At 40.1% G+C, this 20044-nt stretch overlaps 4 protein-coding genes across 5 annotated transcripts in view; 2 read left to right on the top strand and 2 right to left on the bottom strand.

Annotated features, from left to right (window-relative positions):
* LOC131311271 (uncharacterized) overlaps positions 1 to 20044 on the bottom strand; it is an 81266-nt gene that overhangs the window by 22292 nt on the left and 38930 nt on the right. The window lies entirely within an intron of this gene.
* Positions 6802 to 8674, bottom strand: LOC131311265 (xylan glycosyltransferase MUCI21-like). Of its 2 annotated transcripts, none has more exons than XM_058338629.1 (2): positions 8294 to 8674; positions 6802 to 8183 (listed from the first exon to the last, which is right to left on the bottom strand). In XM_058338629.1, the coding sequence occupies exons 1-2, from the start codon at positions 8637 to 8639 to the stop codon at positions 6928 to 6930; spliced, it is 1602 nt and encodes a 533-aa protein (XP_058194612.1). In that variant the 5' UTR covers positions 8640 to 8674; the 3' UTR covers positions 6802 to 6927. The 2 variants fall into 2 exon arrangements, with proteins under 2 accessions (XP_058194612.1, XP_058194613.1); XM_058338630.1 differs by having other exon boundaries at positions 6802 to 8180.
* On the top strand, positions 8827 to 13537 carry LOC131311266 (xylan glycosyltransferase MUCI21-like). The gene is made up of 3 exons (XM_058338631.1): positions 8827 to 8892; positions 11005 to 11181; positions 12135 to 13537. Exons 2-3 carry the CDS (start codon positions 11016 to 11018, stop codon positions 13340 to 13342), a joined length of 1374 nt encoding a protein of 457 aa, XP_058194614.1. The 5' UTR covers positions 8827 to 8892; positions 11005 to 11015; the 3' UTR covers positions 13343 to 13537.
* LOC131311267 (xylan glycosyltransferase MUCI21-like) lies at positions 17302 to 19961 on the top strand. Its single transcript, XM_058338632.1, has 2 exons — positions 17302 to 17945; positions 18462 to 19961. Exons 1-2 carry the CDS (start codon positions 17816 to 17818, stop codon positions 19685 to 19687), a joined length of 1356 nt encoding a protein of 451 aa, XP_058194615.1. The 5' UTR covers positions 17302 to 17815; the 3' UTR covers positions 19688 to 19961.

Below are 20044 nucleotides of genomic sequence, written 5' to 3'. Positions count from 1 at the left end.
GTAAGAACAAAACACAAATCCCCCTTCTCAGGATCTCAACCCCTTCAACACCACCACCATCCCACGACCAAACCCACCTTTCTTTCTCTTTCTCACTAACTAATGCCCATTAATTCCACCAATTTCCCTCCCACCCCTTTATTATATACACACATATACTCATACACACACCCACCATTCCCCCCATCCCTCCTGTCCGGCACAGAGAGAGAGAGAGAGAAAGGTAGCCATAGCCATCCCCACCTTCGGTTCACCACCATAACCGCCGCTGGCCACCACCATCTCCTACTACCATAACCGGCCTCCCTCTCGGCCAGCCTGTCCAGTCACCACATCCACCTCACCTCCATCTCTCGACCCTCCTCCACCACCGATACCTACCACCACACACCTCCCTTACTTTCCCAAATCCCATTCTAGTGTCGAAATTTGAGATTTAAGTCATCAATTTAAGGATATCAAAATTAGGATTTCTCTCTCTATCCTCTGTATATGTATGTATCTATATGTGTGCGTGGGTGTGCTTTTTTGCTGGAAAATCAGAATGATACCAAGGGAGTATATTAGTCTTTTTATGTGGCCCTTTTCATGTATTATGAATTTGTTTTCTCCATTTCATATCTAGAGGAATTTCAGAAAAACTACTCCATGACTTGGTACTTATTTGCCCCAGGAACCACTGACCGGTAATTCCCCCTATAAAATATTATCAGCACAGCTTTAAATACAAGAAAATTCTAAAATCAACCCAATAGATTGACAATAGTAAATGTGTGAAAGTGTATTAAAGAGTGTAAAAAGTAATTAGAAATACGTGTTTTTATTTTCTTCTAGTATACTTATCGTCAATTAAGTGAGCTAACAATAGCAATAACACGTCATTCGATGCATGTGAGACCTCGTACATTGAACAGCTTCGGAGTCAATTGTGTTTGAAGTTGTGGCTGAGATGAGATGTGTTCCTAGACTTTTTACAGAAAAAGAAGTCCAAGGACACTAGTGAAGCGGTGGCGGAGGGGGCCGTCCATCTCGGCACGAACAGCTCGGAGGATTTAATCTGAGCAATTATAATTTGGAGCTGTCAATTGTTTCGATTAAAATTTGAGTCATCCATTGCCGAGATTGACAGCCAAATCAGTCGTAGTGCGGAAGGTGCACTATAATACCCCTGGTTCCTCTTTTGGGGGTGCTTGGGAGAATGTTTTTTACATTTTGCATTTTTTGTTATTTCCTTTTTAAGTATTTGATTGTCAATTGCATAACTCATTATACAAGATCCATTCCCAAAGCTAATAGAAAGTTAGAAACGATCCATGAATCATTCGTAGATGCCTTTCAAAAAATTATCGCATTTTTCATTCAATTTAGAATAAAAAGAGGAAATTACCCCTAGGTTTCATCTTAAAATACTACCCCCTAACCGTCATATATATGGGCAGGTTAAAATACTTCAATTATACCCAATAAATTTGTGGTAGTGTTTAAATAAAATTACTCTAGATTTTCATTATGAGAATATTTGTTTGATCTATTTGTTCGAGTACTATTTTTTTACACTAATTTTTGTGCAAATTAATCCAATTTTTTTTTGCTAATTTAAGATGAAATTACAAATATACTCATTAATTTGTTATTTTACCAAAAAAATGTATTAATTAAAGAATTATAAATGTATTAATTAAATTTATTAATTTGTGTAACCCGTTAATACAAATTTCTGAATCTGTCCCTATACATGGACATCATCATATCCTTATTGATAAAGTATGTATGAACTTGGTTTTAGCTTCTTCTTTTTTGTTCTTCGTTTTACAAGAATCACAAGTGTTATTGTCCTTTTCCTTTTTAGAAAGAAAAATGTTGTTGTGCTTTGCTTGTTATAAGTTGGAGGGAATGTAACAATTTCTTAACTTAAATTTTTGGACTCCCAATTAAATGAATTGGGGATGGTGTTGTGCAGTAGTGTGCACAGTACTGTGCTACGCATCTCCGAGCCGTCGAATCGTGCATCCGATGGCTCGAATCTCATCTCGGCAATGAACACCTCTCGATCGTTGGTTGTCGAGATGAGATCCAAGCAGTCGGATGCACGATCCGATAGCTCAGAGGTGCGCAACACGCTGCACAACACCAACCCAAAGTCCCAATTAAATGGGGCTAATATGTGAGGTAAAATAAAATGTGCAAACTTTACATTCATTTTTTTTAAAAACAGGTTTATAATAGTAATTTTCTAATAAAAAACGGGTTTATAAAATAATAAAAGAATGTTAGTAACAATCAATTTTGAGCAAAGGGCAACAGGGTCAACAAAATAAATAAAAAACATTTGAATGCTTGCATCAAAGTTGTCAATCCCGTACTGACCAGTGTACCGTTTTTACTACTGGAATGGTACATACCAGTACCGGTACCGGATTGTATCTCGGTACCGTTCTGGATTTACCGCAATTAATATTTTATAAATATTTAAATATATATCTATCAGGTTGCAAAACCATTTCCGTGAAACAAATGACAGCAAAAAAATATTCAAAAAGGCTCAAAACAAAATTATGAAACAGATCTGGATTCTATCGTGATCTTAATTGAAAAAAATCATATATGAACCCATAAGTTTCTTTTAATTAGTTTAGAGCCGACAACTTATGTCATAAAAAAAAAAAAGGTAATTTTGTACCGTCCAAAACACTGGAAAATAACCGAAACAGACCGGTATCGTTCGGTACATCCAGTATTGGCCAGAATAGGGCGGTATTTCAACCGGAACAGATCTTGAGTCTTTGTGTTTCATTTAAGTATTGGTACGGTACGTACCGGCCGGTATCAACTGGTACGAAACGAATTTCACAACTCTGGCTTGCATAGACTCGCATGTAATGGGAGGCCCACAAGCACTGCAAATTTGCATCTAAAATCGTGGCTCCAGAGTAGCGTATGATTTTTTAAAAAAGTACATATATACATATATGTGTGTGGGTGGATGGGTGCAAGATTTACACGTGGCATCCTCTGCCAATCATCAATTCTGCATCCATTTGGTGCTTAATCAAACGAAAAGTCAAGAGACCAGGAATCCCACCCACGACCCAACCCATGACGCTGACGTGGCGGGTGGATCTCATGCCATGTCAGCAACAGCCCAAACTTTTAAAAAAAAAAAAACTGAATTTTTTTCTTCCGCCGATCTGGTTCTGTTTTGCAGAGAGACTTCCCTGACACCAGAGATAAAAGAAGGTCGACCCACCAGGGCCACCACCACCGGCAACTCCCACCACTGCCGGTGTCTCCCACCGAAAACCCAAAATAAAAAAAAAATGAAAAATCAATTCCTCCCAACCCCCATCTCTGGTTCATGGAGAGAGGGAGGGAGGGAGGAGGAGAGGTCAACACCCATCACCACTAGCAACTCCCACCACCACCACCGGATTCACCTCCGGCGACCAACCCTCTGGGCCTCCGCCCACCACAACGTCCTCGCTGCCCATCACCTGTGTCGGTCCACCCCGTCCTCTCCTTCTACCTCTACTACTGCCGCCGCGCCTCCACTCCCACCAGCCATCGCCGCCGCCAATTCCATCCAAACTCAAATTCCGGCCTCCCAATTCGAGTCTCCTCCCCAGATCATGCAATTTATATTTCTGAAATTGTTTGGTGGGTGTTCCAAACTCAAATTTTCTGCAACTTTTATGAAATTTGTTTTTCTTTTGCAGGAGATCGTTTGGGTGGAATCAACGACGACGATGGTGGATGGGAGTGGGACCAGTGGGTTATGGGTGGGCGAGTGGAGGGGGTCTGAGGGAAAGTGGGGGGCGTCCATGGGAGTTGGTGAAGAGGGAGGAGAGAGAACCAAATTTGAGTTTTTTGTTTTTTTTTTTTTTCAACTGTTAATGTGGGCCCATCCCGCCACATCAACGGTCATGGGTTGGATCTGGGTTGGTTTCATGGTTAATATAGGGCTCTACAATACCTCAAGTGACATCAAAAGACATTCGCCACACTCTTATTCGACCATTAGAACGATTTATTTTGTAGCATACAATATGCATGTATATTACTCATGCAAAAATCAAATTGATCAGAAATCGGTAAAGAATAAGTCAGATCATATTTATTTGAGACAAATATGGTTTGTTCAATCAAATATTGATGTCTGAGCAACCTAATTTTTTGCACGTTAGTTATACATCGTGAACTATAAATGAACGGTTCCTCGATTGTTAAATAAGATCACAAAGGGTTCCATATATGTTGCTTCACGTAAGGAATCACGTGAGAGGATCTTAATTTGTTCTCTCCTTTAGTTTTCTTCATTTTTAGTCCCATCTAGTTTTCAATCTGGGCTATAAAGATAATTTGGACTATTTCTTTTGTAGATCCTATCAAGAAAATTATCAAGCACAAAACCAAATTTATTGAACATGGATATTTATCGGTCTTGCTATTGTCAGCTCACTAGGCTAAAGATAAGCACACTAGAAGACAATAAAAACATATATTTTTGTGTACCTTTTACACCCATTAATACACATTCACATATTTAGTATTGTCAGCTCATTGGGCTGATTTTAGAATTTTTCTATTTATAAGAACAAAATACATTTTTCTGAAAAGTTAAAATTAGAAATATCGAAGTTTCAAACTATTATATTTGTCCACCTATTCTTTCTTTGCTTATAAATGTGCATTCTTTGTTCCTATAGTAATGTCAGGTCAATTACTAACATAAGTCCAAATCACCCTTGTGAGCTGTGAGCCCAAAATGAGCCCACATAGGCTCAAAGCTTGTGGCACTGGACGTCAGTCGAGAAGGTTTTTTTGGTGCAAATCGGATACCATGTGGCAGTACTTAGCGCGCATCCAAGCCATCTAAATGTGTTTTGGATAGCCCAGATCCGAACACTTTCTCTTTTCTTCAGCCGATCACTCTTTCTCCTCGTTCTCTCTCTCTAAAATCCTAACCGTCCAAAACGTGTTTGGATGGCTCGAAAGCACGCTCGGATACTACGCGGACTATTCCCTATCTGCAACAAAAAAAAAAAGGATCCTCATCCGTGTTGAGATTAGCTTGCACTTTACATAATTGATTGTACCAGAAATATCTACTCATTTTTTGTCTGTGGGCATGAATTCAAAAATGTAATCTTCTTTTTTCTTTTCTTTTACTTTTACCCAAATTCCTTAATCAAGATAACCCAGAAATGTAAACAGATCAAGATCACGGCTAATAAAAAGTCCAGTCACAAAAGTAAGGAAAAACCAGTCTTTTTTAATTGTTATTGTAGTTGTTTATTGTTATTAAAACGAATGAAAAGTTAAATATATTAAGGGTGTATTCCACTAATTAAAAAAATACTTATTTTTTGAATTAAAGGTTATGTGTTGTGAGAGAATGACCTAATTCCTGAAGCGAGAAATAAGTACTTCAAAAATAAGAATTTTAGCAGAACGGAGCCTTAGTTTAATGGTTTTGGATAAGCAGGTTATGGAACTAGTTGTGGTATATGAGCATGTAAATCCATAGTATTTGACCAAACCGGAATGAGAAAAGCAATACGTATTTGTCCTTTATGGGTTATGCTGGACAAAGGCACCTGTCTTTATCAACTCGATAGTACTCCTACCTAACATAAAGATTTGCAACAAATGGGATCGGTTGAGGGTCAATTAGGTTTAATGATTCTGAGATATTTCTTCTTCTATCAAACTTTTGCCCTAATGAACGTAGGCTAGACGGAATGTGGCCCCAAGACATCCATATTTAGTCATTGTCATGGAAAATGAGTGAAACTTTTTTGTGCATTTTGCCTCTTTGTTTCGACAATATCGCGTTACGGAAGTACTGGTACTACTGTAACTCGAAATGCGAATGTCGACCGAGCGCAACGGGACGACGAATGGTTTTGAGTAAAGGAAAAATAGCAAATGTTCGTCTTTTACCTCTTTGGAAATCGACAAAGCACGGTGTGCCCGAGACTGTCTGTTTAGGCTTTATTTGGACGATAGCAATCTTAAGGACGGATGAGAATGTGATGTCACATTGAAGACCCTTACGTTTCAAAAAAAGAACCAAAGTTGTAGTTCAACGCAAGAAAGACCAAAACATGGATGGGATTTTTGATGGTACATTCAACTAAGAATTGCATAATTAAAAAAAAGTTATTAAATTCTTTCCGTCGGCGGTGGAAACGCCACCCATTGTGGATCCTACCATGTGTTTATTGTTATAATCCAAAACCATTCATCTTATAGAGCCCATAGTGTAGTATACTTACGTAAAAAAACAACTTGATTGGACATCGATAGATCAATCAAAAGTTGAATTTTAATTTATAAAATAAATGGTCTAATCCTGTCAAGTTAAATTGTTTGTGACCATCTGTTTTATAAGCCAAAATTTAAATTTTGATACACCTATCGATGTCCGATGAAGCTAATTTTTTGAATGAGAATATTACTCCGCGGGCCCTACCAAATGAACGGTTCAGATCGGCAATTAACACACTATGGGACCCAAAATGATGGTGGAAAACTCATAGTTTCAGCCTCCGGTGGAAGGAATTTAATCTCTTAAAAAAAATGAAAATTTAGGGGAATGTTGACAGCTAAGAAAACTTATACAAATGTCATTTAGACATTGTTTTCTAAACACAACCTTATTATTTGCAAAACCACCGACGATGTAACATGTTTTTATGATGGCAACATACTAACAAATTAGATTACAAAAGACAAACCAAATCAAACCTAACAAACATTAAAGGGATTTTTCTCACATTATATAACTTTTAAATCCCCTAGAATACACTTTGTACCCAAAAATTCATCTCCCAATTAATTATCTCCAGGACTATTTTTTATTTTTCTTTTTTTTCAGGTATTATAAATATATTTTTTCCTTAACTTTTGTGGAGTCCCTGGACTAAATTAACTTTGGGAATTCTGTTTCTGAGCAAATAGCTTAGCCTTCTCATAAGCTCTCTTCAAATACCTCTTGAACCTGACCACATCAACCTTCACATGCTGGCTCATGTACCTGTTCCAGTTGGTCAGGTTACCCATCAAACTCGACGCCGGGTCGTGCGGCTCCATCGCTTGCCTCACCGCGAAATCATCCGTTTCCAACGTGCTCTCGTGAATCCCTGCCTCGTAAACTATGTACTCCAACCCCAGCCGAATCGCCAGCTTCCCGTAGCACATATCCGCCAGCCACCCGCAGTTGATCGGGACGATTTGCACGAAAACGGATCCGGGTCGCAGAAACAGCTCGTGGGTGCAACCTGCTCCGTGGACCGCGACCATCGCGTGACTGCTGTCGACCAGCCTGAACAGGTCGCGCATCAGCGTCTCCGATGTGACTCCGAAAACCGCCACGTCGAAGCCGACCTCCTCCGCGGCCTGCCGGACGTCCGCTTCGTTGATTAGTTTCCGGGTGTCCATCCGGTTCAGGAAGGCGAGTTTGGGTCGGGCGTCCGACGAGAAGGTTGGTAGCACTTGGCTGGGAAGGGCTAGGCTTGGATCGTATGCGTTTGCCAGGAGGGCCCGGAAATCGAGCATGGTCTTGGGGCGGGGCCCGCGCTGTAGCGTGGGGTCCACGATCATGACGCCGTGCGTTTTCAGCCCCACGATCGCCGACGGGAAGCAATGCGCGGCGGTTTCCTTGTCGAGGTTCACGATGGGGTGGCGCGTGAAGTGCGAGAAGAGCTCGGCGTACTTGACCAGCCACCAATCGTTGCAGTCGACGACCGCAAGGATGATGTCGCGGTCGACGAAGTGCTCGTCCACCGTGACAAAGAGCGGGACCCATCCCTCGTTGAAGTCGTGAAAGACGTTCCCCGCGAACCCGCCCGCGCTGAATATCAGGGCCGGGCTGTTGTGGGTGACGGCGCATGAAGCGTTGAGCGGGGACGTGGTGAGCGTCAGTTCTCGGGTGCGTTGCATGGCTTCCGGTTGCCCTTTACGAGGATACGGGCGTGTCTTTATCACCGTCGGAGGGGTTGAGTTCGTGGGGTCCACTGCAGATACGGTTGAAGTCGTTGGGTCAATCACGGTTGGACGGTTGAGATAACACAGATCGTACTCGAAATGAGCAGTGTCACATGTGATTGACCAAGTGGGCTCCGGGCTCTCCCAGACCTGATTCCATGGCTTTTCTTGGATGTATGTTTGTGTGTATAAATCTTCTACAAACATAAGAAATAGAAATTTAAAAAAAAAAATAGCTCACCACATGATTCCTTACTATTGGCATTCATAAACACAGATTAATTAGTATTGAAAAATTGAAGATCACCTCGAGTGGTCGTCGAACGTGTGGCGTACGATCTAGATATTACGCGGGCAATGTTGAGGAGGTAGAAAAGCACCACGACATTGAGAAGGTAAAAAAACAAGAGCAGCAGCAGGCACACAACCAGTATCGTGGAGACGTTTTTCTTCTTCATGATTTGCGCGCAGGATGCTCGGAGCATAGTTGGTAGAGAATCGTATTTGCATTCCTGAGCTGCTAAGTCGTGTGCAGGCGATGAACGGGCTTTGTTTTGCAAGGGCTCTCGAGTCATGGATCGAGGATTTGTTGGTAGTATCGATCGGATTCGGAAATCCTGTAGTGCAGCCACCCCGGCCGTACCGACCAACATCAACTTTCTTTGATTCGAGCTTTAATTACTTAATCTTGTTGTAATTAATACCCTGGCCTAATCTAAACGTTTCGCATGTACTTATCGGTTAAGAGTTTAATTAGGAATATGCTAATTACTAGTAACTTACGCATATAAACTAAACTTGGGTACTTAATAATACTCATAATACAGAATTTCTAAAACATCTCCTCCACCTCCAATTTCCTCTGCCCGTTTTTCTTCAATTTCGTCAAGAAGACTCCCAAGTTAGGTACTTCTTCTGATCCTTTTTTTTTTTGGTTTCCCATTTTCCTTCATTTTTTAGTCCACGTGAAGAGTGAGTTCGTGCTATATATATTAATTCTATCTATCAACTTTCAGACTGATGCCAAATTACCGCTTATTTCTACTAAAAATACCGTGTAGTAGTTTATTTCTTTTAATAGGCAACAAAATTTCTCGACAAAGGGTATATCGAGTAGGAAAAAAAGAGAGGGAAATCCAACCAAAGAATGGATGAAAATAGTTAGTGGGCCAAGCTTAAAACCCCAAAAGGGCAAAGCCCAAAGACACCTAAAGGGCAAAGCTCAATCCAAAGAGCCAAAACCTAACCCTAAACTAAACAAGCAAACCAGTCACCGCCGCCAACCCGAAAGCATAACAACCGCCACCTCAACCACTGCTAGCAGCAACTAGCCACTGTCCAAGACGACCGTCACACCGGTCTTGAGTAGTAGTTTATATTTAGTTAAGGAAAATGAGTTGTAGTTGGATATTTTTGAACTAAATACCGAAAATACCGTGTAGTCAATAGCGTGAACTTACCCTAACTAGGCCCACGACAAGCTATGAATTATCTTCTCAATAGGGCTAATCAGTTTTCAAGGTAAATTGGCGACGTTTAATGCTTCGCTGGAACAAAGTATTGGCAATTTCCATCTTTACCCTTGTAGTTGAATTATCCCCTTTATTTTTCGAGGAAAAAGGTAGTGCTTTATCATCACAAATAACCCTTGGGATTTAAACTACGTACCCTTCTCGATTTTGTTTAGGACTAAAGCAAACCACTAATGTGGATGAGTTTAAACCACAAGGGTAGTTTAAACAAAATCGAGAAGGGTTTAAATGCGCTATTTGATGTTAGTAATGATGAACTTGGAAGGGAGACTGATGGATGTCTTCTTTTCTTGAAATAACGAAAGAAACTATTAGTTCATTTTTGTCTTCAATATTGGTCCTCTCTTCAAAGAGCAAGTGAGGTGCACTTTTTCTTTACTCTAGCCTTCGTACGAAAACGAGACGGTGCCGAGCGGCACCCCTGCCAAGCGGGTGCCGAGCAGCCAATCCGGCCGTTCATCTCCAAATCAACGGTCCGGATCGAAACATCTTTTTCCTTTTTTTTTTTTAAAATCCGTTCGATACCTTTACATTTGGACCGTCCAAAACACTTTTAGACGACCGAGATGTTCTCGGCATCCCTGCCAAGCACCCCTGCTTGGCAGGGTCTCCAGGTCCATGTAGTTTAGTCCAACAACCGCATGAAGATTACATGCTGATCATGAGGGCCAAACAACCGGTGATCATCAAAGTAAAGTCTTGTCCCAAAATCATTACTCCTATATGTTTACAGTATTACGAGTGGTCCTCCAAGTTTGGTCGGGGATGCGCGGCAGCTCCCACCAGATTGGCAGTGGCAGACGCAGGGGGTGGAGGACTTGAGTTTCAGTCCCTAAACTTGAGCAAATACTATTCATTAGAGCATCCAAAATAGAATAACCAAAATTGTCGAGAGTTGCTAAAGTTAACAATGTTTTCTCAAAAAAGTGTTCACAGTGGCATAATCAAAATTAACAACTTTTTAGCAACTCATCAAATTTTGACCATTGGATAATCAAAACTAGCAACCTTTTGGAAGTCTCGTTTGTCTTTTTTTTTTGCAAAAACAGTAAAATTGTTTTTTATTAATTTTTTTTAAACTGTCTTTTTTTTCAAAAACTGTTATTTTAAAAAAAAATGTATTTTTTTCCAAAACTTTTTTTTACAACTTTTTCCCAAAAGTGTTTTTTTTTTCAAAATAAATGTTTTCAAAAAATTATTTTCTATTTCTAATAACCTGTTTTTATTAGTTTGAAAACTATTTTAAAAAAATTGTTTTATATGATGACAATTTTTAGATTTTTATAAGTTGAAAGGGTGATGTGACAAGTTTTGATTATGCCATTGTGAACATCTATATTGCTAACCTTAGCAACCTCTTAAATAGATAACCAAAAGATGATGTAGCAACTTTTGATTATTCCATTGTGGATGGTCTAAGCCCCATACTGTATGTAGATATTGGCATTTTAGGTTTCTGAATTATATTGAGCCCTTACTTTTGCAGCATCTGATCTGATGGCACCCGCACAAGGAAGGTTGGTGTTGGTGGAAAGCATGAAGAAGTGCAATTCAAGCGCAGTGATTGTGCTTGCACTTCTCTTTTCACTGTTCTTGTTATCTCAGATCAAGCTCTCCTCCATCTCCAAGATATTTGCAGAGATTTCAACCACAAGCGACCAAGGTTTGGATGTTTGACATTAACCATTTGGTTCATGATCAGCTTATGTGCTTGTTTGCTTTATCATTAGTAGGGGAGGGGCTTCCCACTAGGGACTGCTCGGTCTATTGCAGGTCCAATTGAACGATTGAGATTGTTCATTTTGCAGAAATCGTCGGGAAAATCAACCTTGTCAAAAATTCTGTTAATCGGATACAGATCAATACCTGATTGAAATGCGTTTATCTTTTAAAATGGGTTTATTGTGTTTTGATCTAGTGTCAGGTAAGTCATAACCCATATTTGAAGGATAAATGCATTACGGTCATGTCAAGTATTAATACACACAAAAACACATGCTCTCTCCGTCTCTTTTTAAGTGTCCTGCTTCGTAACTCCAACATCATCATTACACATTTCACATCAATTTTTATCTCAACTTTCTCTATTTATCCTCTATGGAGACATCATCAGTACACTTTTACTTACTAACTTTTCAAAATGGAATCTACTTTTAGGAGCAAAATAAAAAATATACCAATTTTTACCCGCTAACTTTACAAAATGGATATTTTGTTAAGGGACAGTCTAAAAATAAAATTTTGAACTCTAAAAAAGGGACGGAATAAGTATATAATATATATACAATTGACATGACTTTTAGCATGATTTTATTTAATGTTCCGGACGAGCAGTAAACAATGTGATTCTCATCATTGAAGCGAGGACCTATCGTAGGTCCACTTTTGAAAATTGCCGAAAAGTTGTCTTTAAAATGTAGAATCAGGTATCATTCCACTAATGTTCTTATTTTATAAATACTTATTTTTCGTTTAATGAGATAAATCATTCTCTCACAATACGTTATCATTTTTAATTCAAAAAATAAGTACTTATTCTAGTTGGTGGAACGGACCCTACTACATGACTTATTTTGTTCTATCACTGCCTTATAAACACCAGTTTCAGTGGTGCAGGACCACTACTCTTGACATCACGTGGGTACTCCCCAATCATCAGCTGTGACCGATCCCATGGGAATTACGATACGTGCTCGATCAACGGCCCGACTGTCTTGGATCCCAAAACGGCCACCTTCTACACGATGGGCCCAACGAGGCCCGTTGTGGAAAAAGTCCGGCCGTACCCTCAAAAGAACCAAACTTTCAAAGTAGAGCCGGTCAAAACCGTCACTCTAACATCAGGCCCATCAGGCCCACCATGCATGGTCCAGCACAATGCCCCCGCCCTTGTATTCAGTGTGGGGGGTTTCACCTGGAATTTCTTCCACGCCTTCATCGACGCCTTCATCCCGCTCTTCATCACCCTCAACTCCATCTCCCCCGACAATCCGGACCGCTTCGTTTTCGTGATCGCAGATTACCCGGACTGGTTCCGCCGCAGGTACGCGGATTTGCTTCGCCGTCTCAGCAAACACCCGGTGGTAAGCCTCGATAACGATACTAGGACCCACTGTTTCCCTTCCGTCACGGTGGGCCTGATCTCCCACGGGATCATGACCATCGACCCGAAGCTGATACCCAATTCGAAAACCGCCGCCCACTTCCACTCGCTAGTGCACGAAACGTATTGCGGCCGCCGCCGCCACCCTCGTCGTCCCGTGCCCGCCACCTTGAAACCCAAGCGGCCTCGGCTTTTGATAATGGGTCGCAGCGGTGGGGTCGGACGGGTGATCTTGAACCAAGGAGAGCTGAAGAGAGCGGCGGAAGAGGAGGGCTTCGAAGTCGTGGAATTCGAGTCGCAGCACACGACCACCATGAGGGTCGCGTGCGAGCTGGTGAGTTCGAGTCACGCGATGCTAGGGGTCCACGGCGCGGCTCTCACGAACAGCCTGTTCCTCCGGCCGGGTTCGGTGCTGGTGCAGGTGGTGGGGATAGGGTTGGAGGAGGTGGCGGAGCTGTGCTTCGGGAGGGTGGCGAAGGACATGGGGCTGGAGTACATGGAGTACAAGATAGGCGTGGAGGAGAGCAGCTTGGTGGACAGGTATGGGAAAGATGATGTGATTGTGAAGGATCCAAGCTCCATGGATAAGGGGAACCGGTATGATAAAATTATGAGGGTGTATTTGAAGCAACAAAATATGAACCTGGATTTGGCTAGGTTGAGGGGATATTTGAAGACAGCATATGAAAAGGCTAAAATAGCCATGCTCAAACAGAGTTAATCCTCGGATTCGGAGATTAATAAAATTCTTTTACTTATCAAAAAGGAAAAAAAAAAAAAAAACAGTCTGTTGATTAGTGTGTGGAGAATAATATCTGGACATATAATCCGCAGCCTATCATGGCAAGGTGCGGCTTTTCTTCGTATTTTGTTTTGATTTTGTTGTATTTTATTTGGTTGTTTTAGTTGTACTTTATTATCATATTAGTAAGAGTAATATAATTGAGATGATTTTGTTTGCTCGAAGATACGCCCGTGGACTCTGTATGTATACAAGATTAGTAGTAATTTGCAGTGACTTGAATAATTAATCAAGGATTAGTAATTTGTAAAAAAGTGTATTTGTAATTTGTCACATGTTGTAATACCCACCCAACATGATTTCAGTTATCACAGAGTTCTTCAAGAGTACAAAATGCCCCTCTTGCCCTCCCACAAAAAAATTAAGTCGTGCCCACCCGTTGTGAGGGATCCGACCTCTGGTGTAGGCCTCTTGGGCCCGCTGTCGTTGTGCTGCGTTTCGCGGCGAAGCTCTTGGGTCTGAGTCAGATGGGCTGGCTCCCACATCGGGAGTTTGGATTTGTGTGTGTGTGTTTAAAGGGTACCTCTCCTAGTCAGCAATTGCCTAGTTAAGTTTAGTAGGTGAAATTACCCTTTTGCCTTCCCTCAAAAAAAAAAAAGTACAAAGTGTCAAATTGTAGTTTTTCCTTTGTGCTTTTCACAATATCCTGTGAAGCCCCAAATGACTGAACTCGTAAAGTACTCCAAGACACATGCTTGAACACATAAGGAAGAAACCCAACTAACCTTAAAAGCTATCTTCCAAAATGAATGAATGAGAGAGAGAGAGAGCTTGTTCAGCTACACTTACTATTGTGGATCTCGTTCTAGAAACCTTCTTAAAAGATCTCAATGAGAGTGAGAGAGAGAGAGAGAACTTTTTCGATTTTTCTTTGTACCGTTTAAATATCTCAATGAGATCTATCAAACACGATTCATATTGCTCGAAAAACAAAAAGTCTGAGAATCCCGACTGGGGATTCCCGACGCCGCGCCGGGCCCATTCCGGCCACCGGACGATTGTAGACAAAAAAATGGAGTGTTTGGATCGGCCACCTACACACATCGGATGCCGTTGATTCTCTCGTGGACACACTCGGTTTTTTTTTTAGAATTTTTGGTTGGCTCCGATCAGCCGTCTGATGGCCGGAATGGGCCCGGCGCGGCGTCGGGAATTCGGTCGGCAATTCCTGATCAAGAATTGTAGTCTCACTGTTAGAAAAAATATTTGCGTAAACACATGATTTTTAAGCTTGAAATTGCATTCTTAAAAAATAAGTACTACTAATTTAGATTTATGGAACGAGACCATATATCTTCCAGAATTTTTGAAACTAAAAACAGTGATGATATTTTTTCGTAGGCAAATGCTAATGAGTGCCCTAGGGCACTTGTTCAACTACACTTGCGATGCATTCTTGTAAACGTTCGTCTTAAAACTTTTTCAGTATTTTTTGTTTTTCTCAACCTTTTGTCTAGCTTTTCGTCATAATTTTTAGGATTAATCATTTGTCTCGGTGAGAGAAATCATAAAAGTATAAAAATTTGGACCAATATTGAAAAAAGTTTCTTACTATAAGACAACACTTTAGAACAAATAAAAAAAAGGGAGCTGTTTGGTAGTTTTTCGTCTTTAGTGAACTTTTTTTTTTGCTTTTGGTCATCATTTTTTACTTTTTAGACTCCTCATCCAGACGGATCGATGATTAATCCAAAAAATATGACATGAATCTAATGTAAAATTTAAGAAAAGACTAGCAAAACACACAAAACGAAGTAGAGAAAAATGTTTACAAGAACGGTGACATTCATGTCTTATAATTCTTACTCCCATTCAATGAGTTATTATCCTCCTCACCACCTATATAGTCTCATTCAATGAGTTATTATTATCCTCAGAAACGCATTTGGCTCATTTACTCCTAAAACTAAACGCAAAAGGTTTTTTTGTGACATTTAAAAGCTTCTACGTTGAAGCCATAAAAGACAATCAAGGAATATAAAACGACTCTCTCTCTCTCTCTCTCTCTCTCTCTCTCTCTCTCTCTCTCTCTCTCTCTCTCTCTCTAACATTGTGGGTATAAGCATATTGCTAGTAATTGTAGTATATGCTACCACCGAAAAGTTGACACTGGATTCGTGGAGTCGGGTAAGCAAGCGCTCAACAAACATACAACACCTTGTTCTTGTTCCCTCCGTTAACACATCAACTCGAGAGGTAACCCGAAACTCATAGTCGCTTTGTTGATATAATCGCTTACGATAAGCAACTACATTCAAGAAAGCTAAAATGAAGAAGCATCCTTGCGTTTTTCGGTTACAATGAAGAAGCATCCTTGCGTTTTTCGGTTACGAAATATAGCAATGAACTTTCAGTGAATAGGCGTCATCAAATACGCAAACGAAACTTCTCTTCATGCCCACTCCATTTCTATGCACTGGCTATATGTGGCTTCTCACCCACTCCATCTATGCACCATTCCAACATGTGCTTCAAAATAATTAACCATAAGCTACATCATTTGCTAATACTCCTATTATCTTCATAAATTCCTTTTGGAATAGTTTTTTTTCCCAGATAAAACTCCTTTTTTTTAAAAATATCCTAAACAAAAAACATTTAACACATACTTCTATTTCAAATTTAAGAACAAAAAAGTGAAAATAAATTCAACCATTTAATGAGACAGTTACAGTTAAGAATATTGGACATTTAATCATGGAAGAACACTTGTAATTACTAATTCAAAACATTCAATGAGGTGGTTTGCGAAATTAAGCTTCAATCGAAATGGAAATAGTCGAGGAGTGGTTAGGTGTCCCTATAGTTTTCTTAAGATCTCAAACCATAAAACATTTCCACTCCGAAATTTTCTACAGGGAGAACAGACTTTCAATGTTTGGATCGGATGCGCTCTACCGCAGATTGTAGGGGAAAGGGAAGGAAGTGGGTATCTAAGGTTCTTTCTCTGTTCTCAGTTAGCACTCACTCTTTTTTCTTCATTCCTAATGATGCTTTGAATCTAAGGATGCTTGACAACACATTCCTTCACTGAACAATTACGGAAGATTTAGTCACGGTATTCTATGTTTTCATAAAGCATTTTTTTAGACAATTTTTATTTTTGCTCTATACGAACCACTGAAGAATCGGAAGCTTGGTGGGTGTGGGAGTGTGTGTGTGTGTAAAGATAAACCCTATACTTGCATAGATATACGCCCAAACCTTGCCTTTGTCAGTCTGGGTTTGCTACATGAACTGTTCTTCACTATTCTGATTATAGCGTGCATACCTATTTACGTTTATATTTTGACTAGTCTGTCTTCCTATGAAACTGAAATGCCTATAGGACTCAAGCAAGAGATTCATCCGATAGTGAGTTCTGTCAGTCAGGGTTTGCTACATGAACTTGTTCTTCACTATTCTGATTATAGCGTGCATATCTATTTTCGTTTGTATTTTGACCAGTTTGTTTCCTATGAAACTGAAATGCCTATAGGACTCGAGCAAGAGATTCATCCGACAGTGAGTTCTTGACAGGCTACCTATACTTCAGTGAGATCTATCTCTGACCACATCTTTTCAATGCGAAAAGTAAGGGCCAGGTCATGGATATAAAAACTACCCCTCCATTCCTGGGAAATCCTTGAGAAATTTAGCTTCAAAGCTTCATGTCAATTCAAAAGAGTTTCATCGATAAAACAATTGCTAACCTTTCTGTTAAAAAAGTCACGAAAGCATGATACTCCATGAAGTAACCTGGTAACCATGCTATCAAGGCTAGTTATTTGACAGGAATGTTTAAATTCGGCAAGTGTAAACTGAAATCTTTTGGTAGTTACCGAAGCCAACCTTTTGGTAGTTACCGAAGCCAACCATTTGGTAGGGTCTTCAAAGTTCAGCTTTAACAGAAATTGAAAAGGTCACAAAACTACTATCATCAACTACAGGTCAAGCATTATCATCTCAAGATGTTATTTAACGGAATCCTCTCTCTGTCGATCCATCTAGATATACAAATTTCTACATAACTGGGATAAATAGTAACAGAGCATACTACAGCAACATGCATTGAATAGTCAGTAGCCTGCGGACCCACTTATGGGGTCAAACCAAAGTACTCCAAGAATATTATCAATCCCAACAATATTATCAACCACTGTATGCTATATCTTACTAGTTACGATGTTCCGATATCATTATCAAGATCAGATATGTCATTCTTCATACTCTAAAAAAAGGCCGACGTCATTTGATATTCTAGTCCATAGCATCCCTTTTTTCAGTGAGCAAAAAAAGGAAAAAACTTAATCATTGTGATATTTCCTTCTTATTCCTTAGACTGGATGGAACTTCTAGGAAGAAACCTCATGATCACGAAGACTGAGAGTCTTCCTTGTATTGTAGACAACAATGAAGAAACGCAGTTCAACCACACTGATATTGTATGTCGCGCTCCTAGTACTGTTCTTAGTATCTCAGATCAAGGTCTCACAGATCTTCAAACTACTAGCAGCTATTTATTCTACAAGGAGGGATCAAGGTATGTGCTTTCAAGTTTTCAGTATTTTGTTTGAAATTTTGGATGGACCTATGAAGGAGAAGAATATAAGGGGGGGAAACCAAAGATGAAGTTTAAAGGCTAAATTTATTTCCTGTCATTTCTTTCTTCCTTTATAAACCCCTCCACCCAGTCTGGGTGATTTTGCAACCACCTAAAATTCAAATTTGAAACTTCGATTGCTAATAGTATTTTTACTTTTGAGGAAGAGATTGGTCACAAGATGTTGAATGAGCTTACACTATTTCTTTAACTATTTTCAGAGTTGACCATAAAAAAAATATATAAAAAAAATGAAAAGAGTTAAAAATTTCTTTGGTGTACACCTAGGCATTAAAATCCGCACCAAGGATGCTTGCGCTTGTTTCATTAGGTTTAGGTTTCAACCCGCACCCATGCTTTCACTGCTTTAGAGTTTAGATAGTAGCCCTATAATTGACGCTCTAGGATTCTCACTTTTGTACATATGAAAAGTACTTACTATAATAATGGTAGCAGGAACAATACTTCCGATCTCATTGGGCCCGCAGGCCGGGGCAAATGCAGGCCCAACTTTGGCCAGCCCAATCATCTGCAACCGATCTCATCTTAGTTATGATATCTGTTCAATCAACGGCCCAACTTTGCTCGACCCAAATGTGTCCACCTTCTATGTCACGGGCCCCATCAACTCAACACCTCAGGTGGAAAAAATCCAGCCTTACCCTCGAAAATGGGATCGTTACAGAATGTCCAACATCAAAGAAATCAATCTAATCTCAGGCCCATCAAACTCACCATGCATGGTCCAACACACTGCCTCAGCCCTAGCATTCAGTGTAGCGGGGTATGATGGCGATTTCTTTACCGACTTCTACGATGAATTCATTCCACTCTTCATCACCATCAATTCGGTCTTCTACACTAGAGACTATGTCCTTGTGATATCAAATGCACACGATTGGTGGATGTGGAAGTACGCAGATTTGCTCCAAAGCTTCACTAAGCACCCAATTATAAATCTCGATAATCAGACGACCACCCATTGTTTTCCTTCAGCCACAATAGGGCTTATATCACTTGATCTAATGGCCAAAAACCCAAAACCATTACCAAACTTGAAAACAATCCTACCTTTCCATGCACTACTACAGAAAACCTACGGTCAAAACCAAAACTCCATTTCTACCCCACTAAAATCCCGACCGCAGCTTGTGTTAGCAGGGCGGAAGGGTGCAATCGGGCGGTTGATATTGAATCAGGTGGAGGTGAAAAAGGTTGCGGAAGAGTTGGGTTTTGATGTCATCGAATTCGAGCCGAAGTATGCCACATCCATGCGCAGAGCGTATGAATTAATGAGTTCAAGCCATGCAATGATAGGGGTCCACGGTGCAGCGCTCACTCACTTCTTATTTCTCAGGCCAGGCTCGGTGTTTATGCAAGTGGTACCAATTGGAACGCAATTGCTGTCGGAAGTGTGTTTTGGGATTTTAGCAAGGGAGATGCGGTTGGAGTACATGGAGTACAAAATTGGAGTGGGAGAGAGTAGCTTGGTGGAGAAATATGAGAAGGAAGATATGATGATAAAGGACCCGGAGGCTTTTTTGGAAAAGAAGGGTTGGTCTAGTGAAACAGTGGAGCCATATTTGAAGAAACAAAATGTGAGATTTGATTTGGTTAGGTTAAGAAAACATTTGAAGAAGGCCTTTGTGAAGGCAAAATCATTCATGGAGAGAGAGGGTTAGAATTTGTTATTGCGGCCATTTGCTCTGTGAAGAGAAGGCAGTTCAAAAGGAAAGAGGGGGGATTGAGTACTCAAGTAAAGATTTGAATTGGAGAGAAAAAAGATTCAAGTTTTCTAAATTTGCCCACAATAAGCATGTAAATTTTTATGTTTCATTATTTAAATAAGTAAAATCTCCTAGTTTTTCAATCTACTACCCTACTCAGCTCAATATTTATTTATACTTTCTACTATCAAACACCTTAATACTTACAAAGAGTAATGAAGTCATAAACTAAGTTTAGTTTTTGCAAATGCAAAGACCCTAGAATGAGAAGATTTGCACAACCAAAGAGGCACTACATAGGCATTTAGTAAG

This window comes from Rhododendron vialii, chromosome 12a (assembly GCF_030253575.1).
Source record: "Rhododendron vialii isolate Sample 1 chromosome 12a, ASM3025357v1".
In the NCBI taxonomy this organism is placed as follows: domain Eukaryota; kingdom Viridiplantae; phylum Streptophyta; class Magnoliopsida; order Ericales; family Ericaceae; genus Rhododendron; species Rhododendron vialii.
This window is presented reverse-complemented; position numbering and strand designations above follow the sequence as displayed.